Raw genomic sequence first — 13,155 nt, 5'->3', positions numbered from 1 at the left:
TTGTATAGATAATGCGTTTTAAAAGTATTTTTTTTTGCAAGGAACAACAACAGATGTTGGGAAAATTAAACCACTAGAAAGACAGAAGGATAGAAACTAAAAATTATAGAGTGTCCTATTACTACTAAATTATGTACAACATTTAAAAAAATAAAATTTTTATAAAGTGTGATACCTTCTTACATTGTTGGAAAATATTATTTTTACCTTTTCAGTTATACACTTCGTCAAACGATTCAGTAAGGTAAGCACTTAATTTCAAAAAGCCTGGTTTTAAATTCCCAATCTTACATAAAAAAATTAAGATAATTTTAATTTAATTTAATAGGTGTAAATTAATTAATTACTTTATTTTAGCTTAAATTGCTTCAGTAATCTTAATCTTTATTGTCATAGAGTATTTTTGGATTCTTTAATTCCATTGGAGAAGCTGATTGGAAATTATTATTACTACTATGGCTCTTCTGGCAATTGTTTTGACCTTGTACAGTGGATAATTTTTGACGAACCATTGTCTATCTCTGAAAGCCAACTTAATATTTTAAGGTAAGAATTATAGAATCATGTTTATGAATCGTTTGTAGTTTATGTAAGTCAATAGGTAAAATAAAATAATAAACATTCTTGAAAAAATCTTATTCATTACTTTTTAATTATTAATCTACAAAAAGATAGTAATTTTTTTTCTATTTTTATGCATGGTCATTCATTATGAATTAAATACGTTAGAGAAGATGATCAAGCAATTTATTTAGGGGTCTTACTGTCTATGGTGCCAGCATAAATGATAATTTTAGACCAATCCAGCCTTTAGGCAGTAGAACTATTAGTTACAAGTAAGCAATTATAAATTTCGATTTAGTATTTAAAGATCAACAATCAACAATGGAGTATTCCTATCCAGTTTTTTGTTTAGGAATATTTTAATCCCAAGGTAATAAATGATCGAGCCATAGCTCATCATTTAATACCATCGATTAAATAACTCAATGCTTAACTCAAGACGACATGAGATCTCTATAGCTAAAATGGCTACCTAGAGTAAACTATAACGTAAGAATCATGAAAACATATCATTTTTACCTCAACTAACACCTTGAATGGGTACGGAAGGCATGACTAATAAGCGACCATTATCAATCATTGCCCTTTATCCTATTATATAAAGTAGTTTGAGTTTTTTGTCTGAAGCTTAAGACAGTTGGGAGGTAAAATCCATTTTTGTATAAGCAGAAATATAATCTATGATTATGGTTTTGACCCTCCAAAAATGATATCATCATGGCTGATATGATTTTTGCATATAATTCCATATTTGGTGATGATACCATTAACGCCGATACGGTTTTTGTAATGTACCATTCCACTTTCAAGAGAGAAGAAACTGGAATGGTATTTTACTCTCTTAACATCGACATATTTGACATACATACTATTTTTATATTATGTTCATGGTAAAAATACAAAAATTGACATGTTTAATTTAAAAAATTTTATGTAAAATTGAAAAAATATTATAAACCTTTATTATTATGTCAATCTAAATAAGGAAATCAATGTTTATGAATACGCTGGTTTTGCCTCTATTGAAAGTGGAATGGTACATTACAAAAATCATATCGGCCAGAGAGGGGATAATCGAATCATACATTATTTTTTTTTTATAGAGTCAAAACCGTAATCATAGATTATATTTCTGCTTCTATAAAAGTGGATTCAACCTCCTAACTGTAAGATGTCAATATATCTACTGAACTGATTGGGTTCACTATTATAAGTGGGCCTGACATAATTTTCAAGATGATTTTCAGATTTTTATCATGGGATGATTTAAATATATTTTTCTAGCACCTTTCAATGCAGAGATCCCATATTAGTCTATGATACTTAGTAGAACAATGTTCGTCTATCTATCCATCCGTCTGCAGCTTAATAACTCAGCAACCGCTGGACTGATTGGTCCTTACTATTTAGGGATTACATCTACTGATCCTGCGGTGCTTTTAGACTATTTTCTTTGGGGTGGGGACACCCACATTCCAAAAAAGTAAAAGTATCTGCCAAATTATTTTTTTTATTTTTGTAATAAAAAGGGGTGGATGAACCCCCCATGAAAAAAAAATTTAAAAATAAAGAGTATGCAATGCATGCAGCATAAATCTTTAGATGTAGAATCTAGAGATTTTTACAACATATGTAATAAGTAAATACTAAAAGGTTCAGAAAAAGTCATCCCTAAATCACACATTGGCCTTTACAGGGATGATGGACTGGCTCCGATAAATTGACCAGGTCCAAGAATTGAAAGATTGAAAAACATATGCCAAAATAATGGATATATTATTACTTGGATCTTACAAGAGATTTTCATGTTCTATAAAATAGTGAACTCTGTAGCGGGTTACTATAACGATCTCCCTCATCCCCTTCTATCATTTTGAATAAACGGCCCAACAAATTATTGCAAGGGGAAATTGCAACCTAAATTGACGACAATTTTTCTCCTGTTATAATATCCACGTATATCCTACATCCATTACCAAAATTCTCCAAAGCACACAACCAATGTAAACATTGCAAAATTGTCAACTTTCTAAATGTCAATCTTAATTTAACTACAGACTGCTTTAAACTATTTAGAAAAGAAACAAACTAACATTGTAATATTAACACAAAATCTTGCTAACCACTAAACATCATCAAGCAATTACCATTAATGGTTGAAAAGCGATTTTCTGACCAGTCTAGTAATTTTGTGGTATTCGGCAACCTTGAGCCATGTTCTATGGCAACCCTGACCTTGGTTCGGAGAAGGGCCGAGGGCCCTCCCCCGAGTACCGGGGAAGGGGTCAGCCTGACCCCTCCCTATGCTTTAAAATTAATGATAGATTTTGACAGCCTTATTATGGTTAAGCTGTATTGTTTGGTTCCCCCACCCTTTCCAGGGATGGGGGATCATTATTGTCCAATATGATTATTGTATAGGTATTTTATATTGATTTTGCTTTAGGATTATTTATTCCAATCTGTGTATTTATTATTTGTTGTATATAACTTTAGTAAACCTTAGACCCTGAATAAAGTAACATCTGAATAGACTCTGTTTATTATTTAGTGATTGCTAGAGAAGCGCAGCTTCTCTATAATATATGTGTCCACGTCTGTTCGCACTGCCGTAATCATTTGAACTTGGGTGTCTGCCATTTAACCGAGGCGGATACCACAAATTGGTGACAGCTGTGTGAGATTACGGCAAACCACAAGTGTAGAGCAGACGCGCAGCTGAGGCTAGGGTACTCCCAGCATTGAAACTGGCAAAACTGATACAAGCAACCTGAATTACCCACCCTGGATAGCAAGGTCTAACTCTGTATCCGGCAGTTGTGGAAGCGAAATCTAGCGAAAGACCACGGAGAGTGGCGGAACCAGAGCTGCGGAGAGCAGCGAAATCGGACGAGAGACTGCGGAGAGCGGCGAAACTTGACGGAGGACCGCGAAGAGCGACAAAATCTAACGGAGGATTGGGCGCTCAAAGGCTGAAACAGGCCTGCGGACTGGCTGAAACAGGCCAAATAATTGCAAACGGCTGAAAACAGGCCACCATTTACTGCAAAAGATAGCAGGATCCGAACCCACGGCGCTGCAGGACGGGACATTCCCTGCCGCCACCACCTGGATTTGGACCCACGGCGCTGCAGGACGGGACATTCCCTGCCGCCGACTGGCTGAAACAAGCAAAATAGCTGCGAGCTGTGAGCGAAAATACGAGTGTAGTGTACCAAGCAGAAGAAAAACTACGTTAACTCCAAGTATCCTGAGAGGCTACAGCGCAGCCACCCATTGAGAAAGACAGATATTATACCAGATTTCCAAGTATCCTGAGAGGCTACAGCGCAGTCATCCATTGAGAAAAACAGATATTATATCAGATTTTATGGATTACCACCCTGGTGTGAAAGCTAAACAATAGATTTATGGGCAGGGCTTGGTAAATAATTGTTGTGTATTGTGATAAAGCCAAAAATAGAACCTAGATGTAAGATAACAATGCATTGGTAAACAATCTGACCCCCAAACCTGCAGCACGACAAATACACCCCCTTATCCCAACGGAAGGGGAGGGGCCCACCATAAATTGAAGCAAATACAATTGAGGTGACATAAGAATAAGCCAAGGATTAAGGGAGAAGCCCAATTACCTCACCACCCAGTCACCTCAAACCTGCGGCACCCCCCTCCCCATCTGGGGAAGGGCGGCTTTACCCCGTCCCCTCACGCGCTCCCCCTTCTCCCCACACTCGGATAAGTCCGTCTACCGTGCGGATACAGCGACCGGGAGAACGGAGCACATTTCACGGGTTGCACAGTGGAGCTCGGGACGCAACGAAAATTCGACCGACAAAGGAGATAAAGCGGACCAATGAGAGAGCAGATTGAGGGATAGATGCGCGTTTTACCTGTGTGCGCACTCTGACGGCGCGTAGGCGCGTTGCAAGAAAAGGGGATTTCACGCACACACACACACACACACAGGAGAGGAGCTACTCTATAGCATACAACAGAGATATTTTTAGAAAAAAACTTGCAAGCTCCTCCCTCCCTATCTACAGTGTGATAAGGAAAACCAAATCAGTTCCTGACAGCAGTTCAGACCCTCAACAACTCTCTACACCTACCAGCCTACCCTAAAGCTTAGAAGCTAGTGAAAAGTACCCTAGTGTACACCTATTTTAGATCTTTGTAGTTCAAACTACCAACCAAGTGATAAACGGTAGTGGCTGCTAGGATAGTAACCATAAGTGTAAGCTGCCTATAGTATTGACTTAGACTTAGTGTCCCGTCGCTGAACCTTTGACCCGATGGAGCAGCAACAAGCGCAAGGAGGCGACCAGCTCCAAGGATGGCTCCAGGACGATCCCCAGCCGGCTCCAGCCGAGTACCGCAAGCTGATGTTGAGTAACCTGCCGGAGTACTGAGGACCGCCCAAGCAGTCCTGGAACTCCCACATCCGGAGGCTGGAAATGTCATGGGCGGCTTACCGCGTACCCCCCCATGACACACTGAACCGCTGCAACGCCCTTTTACTATCCCTGGCGGGGCAAGCGGCGGAGATGACCTCCCACCTGTTTGGAGAAGCAGGCCAAGCCTTGACCTATGAACAAGTCAAGGCCGAGTGTGAAATGTTATTTCGTCCAGCCTATGAGTCCCAGACCCTGAAGCAAGCCTTCAGGGACTACAGGCAACACTCGACGGAGCCCATCCAAGCCTACATATCCACCAAGTGCGCGCTGTACAGGGAGGCCTACAGCCACGAAGACCTGGAATTGCTCATCGATGAGCTTAACCGCGGCATCCGCAACGCCAATGTGAAACGCGAGATGATGGGACATGAGATTGCCTCGGTACCTGAGTACACAAGGCGAGCCATGTTCACCGTGACCATGATCACCAAGCAGCTGAAGGAGGGTGTGTGCCTAGTGGACGCCACCGACGGGCTCACGGGATCGGCCAGCGTCCAGTTGCCCCAGTACGATGATTCGGAGCCAATGGAGATTGGCGCCTTGGCTCCGGGTCTCCACCAGATGGGGAAGGTTGCACCAGACGACGCCTCCAAGATTCCAGTCCGCTGCTACCGCTGCCATGGGAAGGGCCACTGAGTCAGAGACTGTCCTACGCCTATGGAGGTCAGCCTAGAAGAGCGACGCACCCAGCCTCGCCGTGACCGTTCTGCCAGATGTGAATGCTGCCATTACTCCGGCCATACGGCAGCCGAGTGCAAGGCTGACTGGGACCAGGTAGCCAGCAGGAGACGTGTAGCCGGCAAGGGCGCTCACTCAGGGAAGCCCAGCCAGGTAGCCAACATGGAAGGGAGCGCGCCCCCAGCAACACTCCAGCAAGCAGCCGCCCCCAGCGCTGTGGGCCACTCAGAAGGAATGCCGCAGTTTGGGACTATCCCAGCCAGGATCAACGTGCTGGGAGGAGCGGCTGAACCCAACCGGGTTGGCCTGGGCTTCAGCCTCAACCACATGGGACTGGAGTTCGTGCAGCCAACCAACATTGCGGAGCCAGAAGTCCTGCGGCCTCTGCCATTCAGCCTCAACATGATGGTGCCTGCCAGACCGAGTCCCCCGAAGGAGGAGGTAACCCCTGTCACCCCCAGCAAGAGCGGAGGGGCGCTACCCAGCGCCACCGGGCCGAGCGGGAGAGGTGAGAGGCGCTAGCCAGCGAGTCTGAGTTGATGTATGGGGCGCCATCCGGCGTCGCCACCTGGGAAGGACGAGAGGTGCAGTCCCGCACCCCCAAGCTGATGTCTGGGGCGGCAACCGCCGCCGCCACCTGTGAAGACTGGGGGGTGCTATCCAGCGCCCCCACACTGGTGCCTGGGGCGACAACCGTCGCCGCCACCGAGAGACCTGGACCCCGGAACAAGCCTGCAGCCCCAGAGGGAGGGTTGACATCCGTCACCCCCAGGCAGCCAGCGCCCCCAGCCAGCAGGGTGGCTGTCTGGCAGATTCTCCCATTGGTGGATGGTTCTGTGGGGCCTATTGCTAGCAGCTGTGTGGCCTACAACTAGTTATGTCTTAGTAGGGTGGGACTGTGCCAACCCCACCCATGTCACCGCCTTCAACAAAGAGCAGATGTGTAGCAAGGAGCCGCTACACCAGGAGGTGCCTCGGGGCCATGAGGTACATATCCTGCAGCAAGTTAAGGTCCGGGAGACCACGGGATATAGCTGTCAACTCACAGTGTCCCAGTGGACATTTAGGTGTGGAGTCTGGGGCCACCTGAAGGTGACCTCGGTCCCCACCCTCATGCGGCCAACCAAGATTGACCCAGAGACGTGCCGGGACCTGGCCCGGAGCCGAGTCTACACCCTGCCAGGCAAGACCAAGCCATTGACGTTCCAGCTGAACCACCCCCTGTTCTTTACCCTCAACATGGTAGACGCACTGGTCAACAGCCCCGAGGGGGTGGGTTGTGAAGGGGAGGACGTCCATTTTGAAGGCCAGCTGTACCGAAATGAGTTAGTGCTCCAGGAGCGACGGCTGCTGGTCAAGGAGGAGACCTACGTAGTGGAGAACGGGCGGGTGGAGTCCCAGTCCAACCACCTGACCCTAGCGTGTCCCCAGTCCGAGCTGTCCTGTGTCACTGGAGAGGCCACGTACGTGTGGGACCACCTGGGGAGAGATTGCCCCTTGAGGCTGATCCGCAGCCTCCAGCCCAGCCTGGTGATGGATGCGTTCCTGGTTGACCATCAGGCACAATTCTTTATCAACATGACTACCCCCACCTCGATAGTGAACTGCGACTTTGAGGCCCATGCCACCAACCACCCAGCATTGTTCGTGGCAGCCGACCCGGCCGCGGCAGCGTTGCCCAGAGTATCGGCCAGGGACGTGGATGTCCCCCTCCAGGCCCAGATACACGCGGGTTACATCGGATTTACCCTGGAAACTCGAATGCGAAGCGCAGCAGCAGAAGAAGTAGCGGCCAATTGCTGGAAGCTCCAGCAGCTAGATCCGGCCCATCCGGTGCGTGTCCAGGGGAGCACGTTCTCTATTTTGAGGGGAGATGTATTGCTCCAGCTTACCTGCCAACGTAATAAGTACGTGGTAAGGGAGAGCAATGAATGTTGGGACAAGGTGCCGGTGGAGCCCACAGGATTTGTAGATGCCGTGACAAAGGTGTATAGCGGTCACGCCACCAAGATTCCCTGCTCCTCCACCTACCCCCTAACTGTACACGCCGAGGAAGGGTGGATAGAGCTAACCCCCGCACCTAAGAAGAGGCCGCCCCCGCTGGATACACCCAAGCAACTGCTGACCGAGCCCTTGGATGACTTTAGCTCGGGAGGATTGTATTCCCAGGCCGAGCTGAATGACTGGCAGCAGCTACTAGCGTTTCCGGCATATAAGGCCGCCATGCTGACCGGCCTGTCATATGGCTCATGCGTCCAGCAAGGCAGCTGTTCAGCCACCGGAGACCATGGGATCGTGTCCTACAATATTGACCGACTGGCAGAGGAAGGGGAGGAAACCCTGGATGTCTGGGCTGGATTCAGACAGGCTATTCACGAGTGGGGAGATGGCGCAGCCATACTGTGTCTGTTGCTGTTGATTCTCAAGCTGCTGGGAGACTTAACCATCATCTCCCTGACAGCTGCACAAGGAGGTGTACGGGCCGCCCTGAACGCGATGTCACAAGTATTTCTGTATCACCCAACCTTGTATCGTAAGGCCTTGGCCAGGGCCAGGATCACCCATGCCAAGTCCCGGGACTTTTCAATGGACTGGGATGCCATTCCTATTGGCCGGGAAGCAGCCGAGGAAATGGTGTCCATGAAATCAGCCGATAGTGGGAATGACTGCCTAGGCAAGCCTGGGCTGCACTCTGGAAAGCCCCGCGGCCCCTCGGGAGGCCAGGCTGTCGCACAGACAGTCAACCTGGTAGCCAGTGCTCCAGCCGCTGCCAATGCCAACCAGAATGCCCCGTTGCTGACCGGTCCAGCAGCGGCTGCGCCCCATGCCAACCTGACACCCGCTGGCGCCAAGCTACGTGCCCAACAAAAGCCAGCCTCTACCTTCTACCCCACGTTTGGGGCCCATCAGCTCTGAAAATCACCACTAGGATTCCATTGAATCGTTACCTATTGTAAATAATAGTCCCATAATGAGCGGGCCGAAGGCCTCAACCACTGTCGGAAGTCTGGTAGGGAAACCCCCTCCCTGCCTTCCGAGGGGAGAGTTGTGGTATTCGGCAACCTTGAGCCATGTTCTATGGCAACCCTGACCTTGGTTCGGAGAAGGGCCGAGGGCCCTCCCCCGAGTACCGGGGAAGGGGTCAGCCTGACCCCTCCTTATGCTTTAAAATTAGTGATAGATTTTGACAGCCTTATTATGGTTAAGCTGTATTGTTTGGTTCCCCCACTCTTTCCAGGGATGGGGGATCATTATTGTCCAATCTGATTATTGTATATGTATTTTATATTGATTTTGCTTTAGGATTATTTATTCCAATCTGTGTATTTATTATTTGTTGTATATAACTTTAGTAAACCTTAGACCCTGAATAAAGTAACATCTGAATAGACTCTGTTTATTATTTAGTGATTGCTAGAGAAGCGCAGCTTCTCTATAATATATGTGTCCACGTCTGTTCGCACTGCCGTAATCATTTGAACTTGGGTGTCTGCCATTTAACCGAGGCGGATACCACAATTTAACTCACTCTATAAGAAAAAAGACCTGTATAATACGGCTTTGAAACGCAATTTACGAACACTACATAAAATACAAGCAAAAAGCACACAACACAACCAACACAGTAAGGAAAAACCCTAAAAGAAAAAGTTTAAATGGTTCACAATTCCCTACAACGCTGCAGTTAAAAAAACATAGTCAAGGAATTTTTAAAATCAATAGACATACACTTTCCTACAGGCTCCTAACAACACATATATTACAATAAAAATACTATCAAGATTTTCTACAGCACAATGCCAATAATACAGAATATAATTTCTACTCACACTTAATGCATCCTTGGGATTCCAAAATACCTACAATTGAAGGATGTAACTGTAGACAACCCCATTGGATTGCAAATGCAAAACTTCAAAAATGGTCTATAAAGCCACTGTGCCACTAGATTCTGACCAGATCCAACACGATTATATTGGCCTTACTTTTGCAACATTCAAGCAAAGATACAGCAAGCACAAAAGCTCTTTCCTTTTAAGACACAGCCAGCACTATCTAGAGTACTAAAGGTTTAGACTTTTTAGTAGCAAAGCTACTCTATAATTCTTTTTGACAGTCAGTCTATAATGCCAATGGGGAAATGTGATTTTCATATTTGCTATTCAAGATAGACGGCTTAATTTTCACGTGAAAATTTCCTAAACCAATGAGCATCCAGTAACTGATTTACTGTGTCCATCGGTCTGACAGTCATGCTACAAAATAAAAATATTACAAAAATATAAAAAATATGGTAGAAATGTTTCATAATTATTTTTTCTAATATATTTCTATACTTGATTTTAAAAACGTCAAATGCTCTTTTTAATATTTTTTTGCGATTGGCTACTTATGGATGTTGTTGTTTATTTAACAAATTCGCTTCTATGGACGGCTGCATTTTTAAGGATGTGAAATATATTACCCATTATTTCATAATAAATTTAATTTGGAAATATAAATGTAAATTTATATTTTTTAGAGTTGCAGTTACAGAAGAACCTTCTATTGTTGAGATTGTTAGTTATGGATTGGGAGTATCTTTCTTAAGTACAGGTATATATACATTTTCATCATTAGCAAATATTTCTTTAGTTCAACCAGAGCTTATGGACTGTTATTCAAAGTCGATATGACAGACTGTTTTGGTAATCTCCAAAAAAAGGGGGAAAGGTTAAGCATTTTTAAGGAGTGGAAAAGGAAAGTAAACATTTCTTATAAAGTTATAACCCATAACAATTTCTAAAGAATTTATTTATATACATATTCAATATTTAAAAGTGATACAAGTTATATTTAGAAATACCAAACATTACATTTACATCAAAATAATTGTAAGTTAACTAATTAGTTTGAGACACCTAATAGCAAAAATTTGAATTTTTTTATATAGAATTTTTGATAGGATATGAAAATATAAAAACGGACTTAAAAGTTATTTGGACCTTTATAAGATGCAAGTAGTCCTTAATTATGTCAACAGACTTTTAGACCTTAGTTGATATTTTTCTAACAGTCTGTATAAACTGGCTAGGAAATGTTTTTTTTATACCTACAAAAAATTATAAGTATACCAAGCATTTTTGTTGTTAAGGCATTCTAAATCTGTTCAGCCTAATAGGAAATAGCATTGGAGCTGGTAAGTTTTTTTTAAAAATTTAAACAATGTTAAATTAAAATTTACCTTATTACAAAATACAAACCTAGAATTTTTATCCATTGCCAACTTAAACAAAATTGTAATATTACCAAGTTAAATTCTAACTATATTTTTTATTATATTAAATACCCAACTCCCTGATTCTAAATATAATTTATGTTTTTTTTTTCAATTTCAGGTTTTATGAATTTTGCGAATGCAATAGCTGGTAATTCACTGACATCTGGTTCTTCAGGTACAAATGAAAATTTAAACACTTTTCAAGATTTCATAATTTAAAACAGGGAATTGCAAGTGAATGAAATAAATGTAGTTCATCATCTTTACTTAAAGATGATATTTAAAATATGACATTAGGCCCCTCGGGGCTTCCAAAACTGATTTAAATCTTATAATTTTCAATATACGCGGAAAGCTGTCTAGATTACAATGCGATAAATAACTAATAGTCTTATTTTCTTCCATATATAAAAAAAAAATTTTATATCAGGGTTCAGTAATATCCTAACTAATGGATGCCCCTCTTCAGAGTGCATGGTAACATAATTTTTTTAATAAAAATGAATATTACATCTATTTTAATCATTTTAATTCAAAAAATGAAAAATTTTAAACTTCATAATAATTTTTAGGTAGTTGTTACTGGAACAACAAAATGTTGTAGATTAGTAAGGAGAGGGAGGAGACTTGTTTGTCCAAGAAATTGTTAACTTACTATAAAATAGTTAAGTTGTTTTAAGCTGTTTTGTTTAATATGTAATTTTTTCAATAAATTTTTTAATTAATATACGTTTAGTATCATTTGATAAAAAAGGTTTCGTTAAAAAAATGTAAGAACTGTCCTTGGTAAATTGCCTTCTGAAACAAACAAGACCGAAACCGTTCATTGACATGCAAAGATTCAATGGAAAGTGAAAAATACAGCAAAAGACAAGTATATTATTTGCAATATTCCTTATATTATTAATCAAACATATCTATTACATCAAGATATCGTTATGTTATTACTTGGATGTTGCACTAGATTTGCATGTACTCTAAGTAAGTGATACAAATGGCTAAAATAACGATAACGAAACCCTTTTTTATTTTATTTCCTCCCCCACCTACTGGATAAACGAACTGACCAATAAATGAATAAATATTAGCAACCATCAGGTACATATGGGTTCCTTTTGTATGAAATTGTGTGGTATAAAAGAAATTAAGTAGGTTTCTTCAGGCACTTATAAAATTATATTTATATTTTTATATGCTTATTTTGATACATTTTTACATGATTTATTAATCCAATTTATTTTCTTTAAATAAAACAAGAAAACAAGATATACTCCCACCTTACTTCCAAAGGTTTCGTGATTTTTTTTTGTAGAATTGATTGTTAGAGTAGCTAGGCCTGCGTACAAGGAAAAGAATGTGGTGATTGACAAACACACAGATAGTTTTAGGGATCATAAGCCTTGTAGTTCATAATTTGTATGTTAAATATCTAGCATGAAAATATTATTGTCTGTTTAATTCAAGCATAAAAGATATCTACAGTATCTTGATTGAAGATCTTTCATTTTTTTCCAGACAACTTTACAATAAAAATGATCCTTAAAGGAAGCCTGCAAGAAATACCACGCTTTAACTGCTGAAAGACTGCCACAAGTAGACCAAATACCCCAAATTTGAAGCCTTCAGCTTCTATAACAAAAAAGTTCTAGGCATTTTAAAATGACATTTTATGTACATAAAAATTTTGAAAGAATTGCAATGCTCATGTTGAAAACTTTGAAATTAAACTACGTGGCCTAGAAACAAAATTATAAGCTTATTTTTGTCATAAATTTAGGTTTCCAGTAACTAATTATATTTTTACAATAAAAATACCCATTTTTATAGTCAAAATCATTAAAAAAAATTAAGTTTTACTTGCGTTGTACCGAATGTACTGTAGCCAATCAGAAGGCTGAATCAGCTTAACAACCAATCACAGCTAAGCTTGTATTAGTTTACCCCTTTGTTTCCGCTATGATTTTCGTTTTAAAATGCAATCTAAATCGAATTTTTTTCATAGATTTTGACTATGAAATGTGGTGTTTTTATTGTAAAAATGTAATCAGTTACAGGCAATCTAAGTTTCTGACAAAGATAAGGTTATAATTTTGTGTCTAGGCGACGTAATTTAATATTGTTTTTTCTTTTATGAGCATTGGAAATCTTTCAAAAATTCCATTGTACATAAAATGTTATTTTGAAATGCCTAGAACT

At 41.5% G+C, this 13,155-nt stretch overlaps 1 protein-coding gene across 1 annotated transcript; it reads left to right on the top strand.

The window, feature by feature from the left end:
- Positions 1-11: 11 nt before the first annotated feature.
- LOC145333354 (uncharacterized) lies at positions 12-11,622 on the top strand. Its single transcript, XM_080178470.1, has 10 exons — positions 12-24; positions 82-110; positions 216-244; positions 397-546; positions 756-836; positions 10,222-10,295; positions 10,834-10,878; positions 11,078-11,134; positions 11,390-11,436; positions 11,532-11,622. Exons 1-10 carry the CDS (start codon positions 12-14, stop codon positions 11,607-11,609), a joined length of 603 nt encoding a protein of 200 aa, XP_080034596.1. The 3' UTR covers positions 11,610-11,622.
- Positions 11,623-13,155: the final 1,533 nt, after the last annotated feature.

The sequence above is a fragment of the Acartia tonsa genome, chromosome 12, assembly GCF_053477335.1.
Source record: "Acartia tonsa isolate MP-2025a chromosome 12, ASM5347733v1, whole genome shotgun sequence".
Taxonomy (NCBI): domain Eukaryota; kingdom Metazoa; phylum Arthropoda; class Copepoda; order Calanoida; family Acartiidae; genus Acartia; species Acartia tonsa.
Note: the sequence above shows the minus strand (reverse complement) of the source record. Positions and strands in the feature narration are given on the sequence as shown.

What these genes read in the sequence shown, in the direction of transcription:
- LOC145333354 (XM_080178470.1), top strand. An exon ending in AGTATCTTTCTTAAGTACAG is followed by an intron (nt 10,296 to 10,833) that starts GTATATATACAT and finishes TTTGTTGTTAAG; the next exon opens with GCATTCTAAATCTGTTCAGC. An exon ending in GCCCCTCTTCAGAGTGCATG is followed by an intron (nt 11,437 to 11,531) that starts GTAACATAATTT and finishes AATAATTTTTAG; the next exon opens with GTAGTTGTTACTGGAACAAC.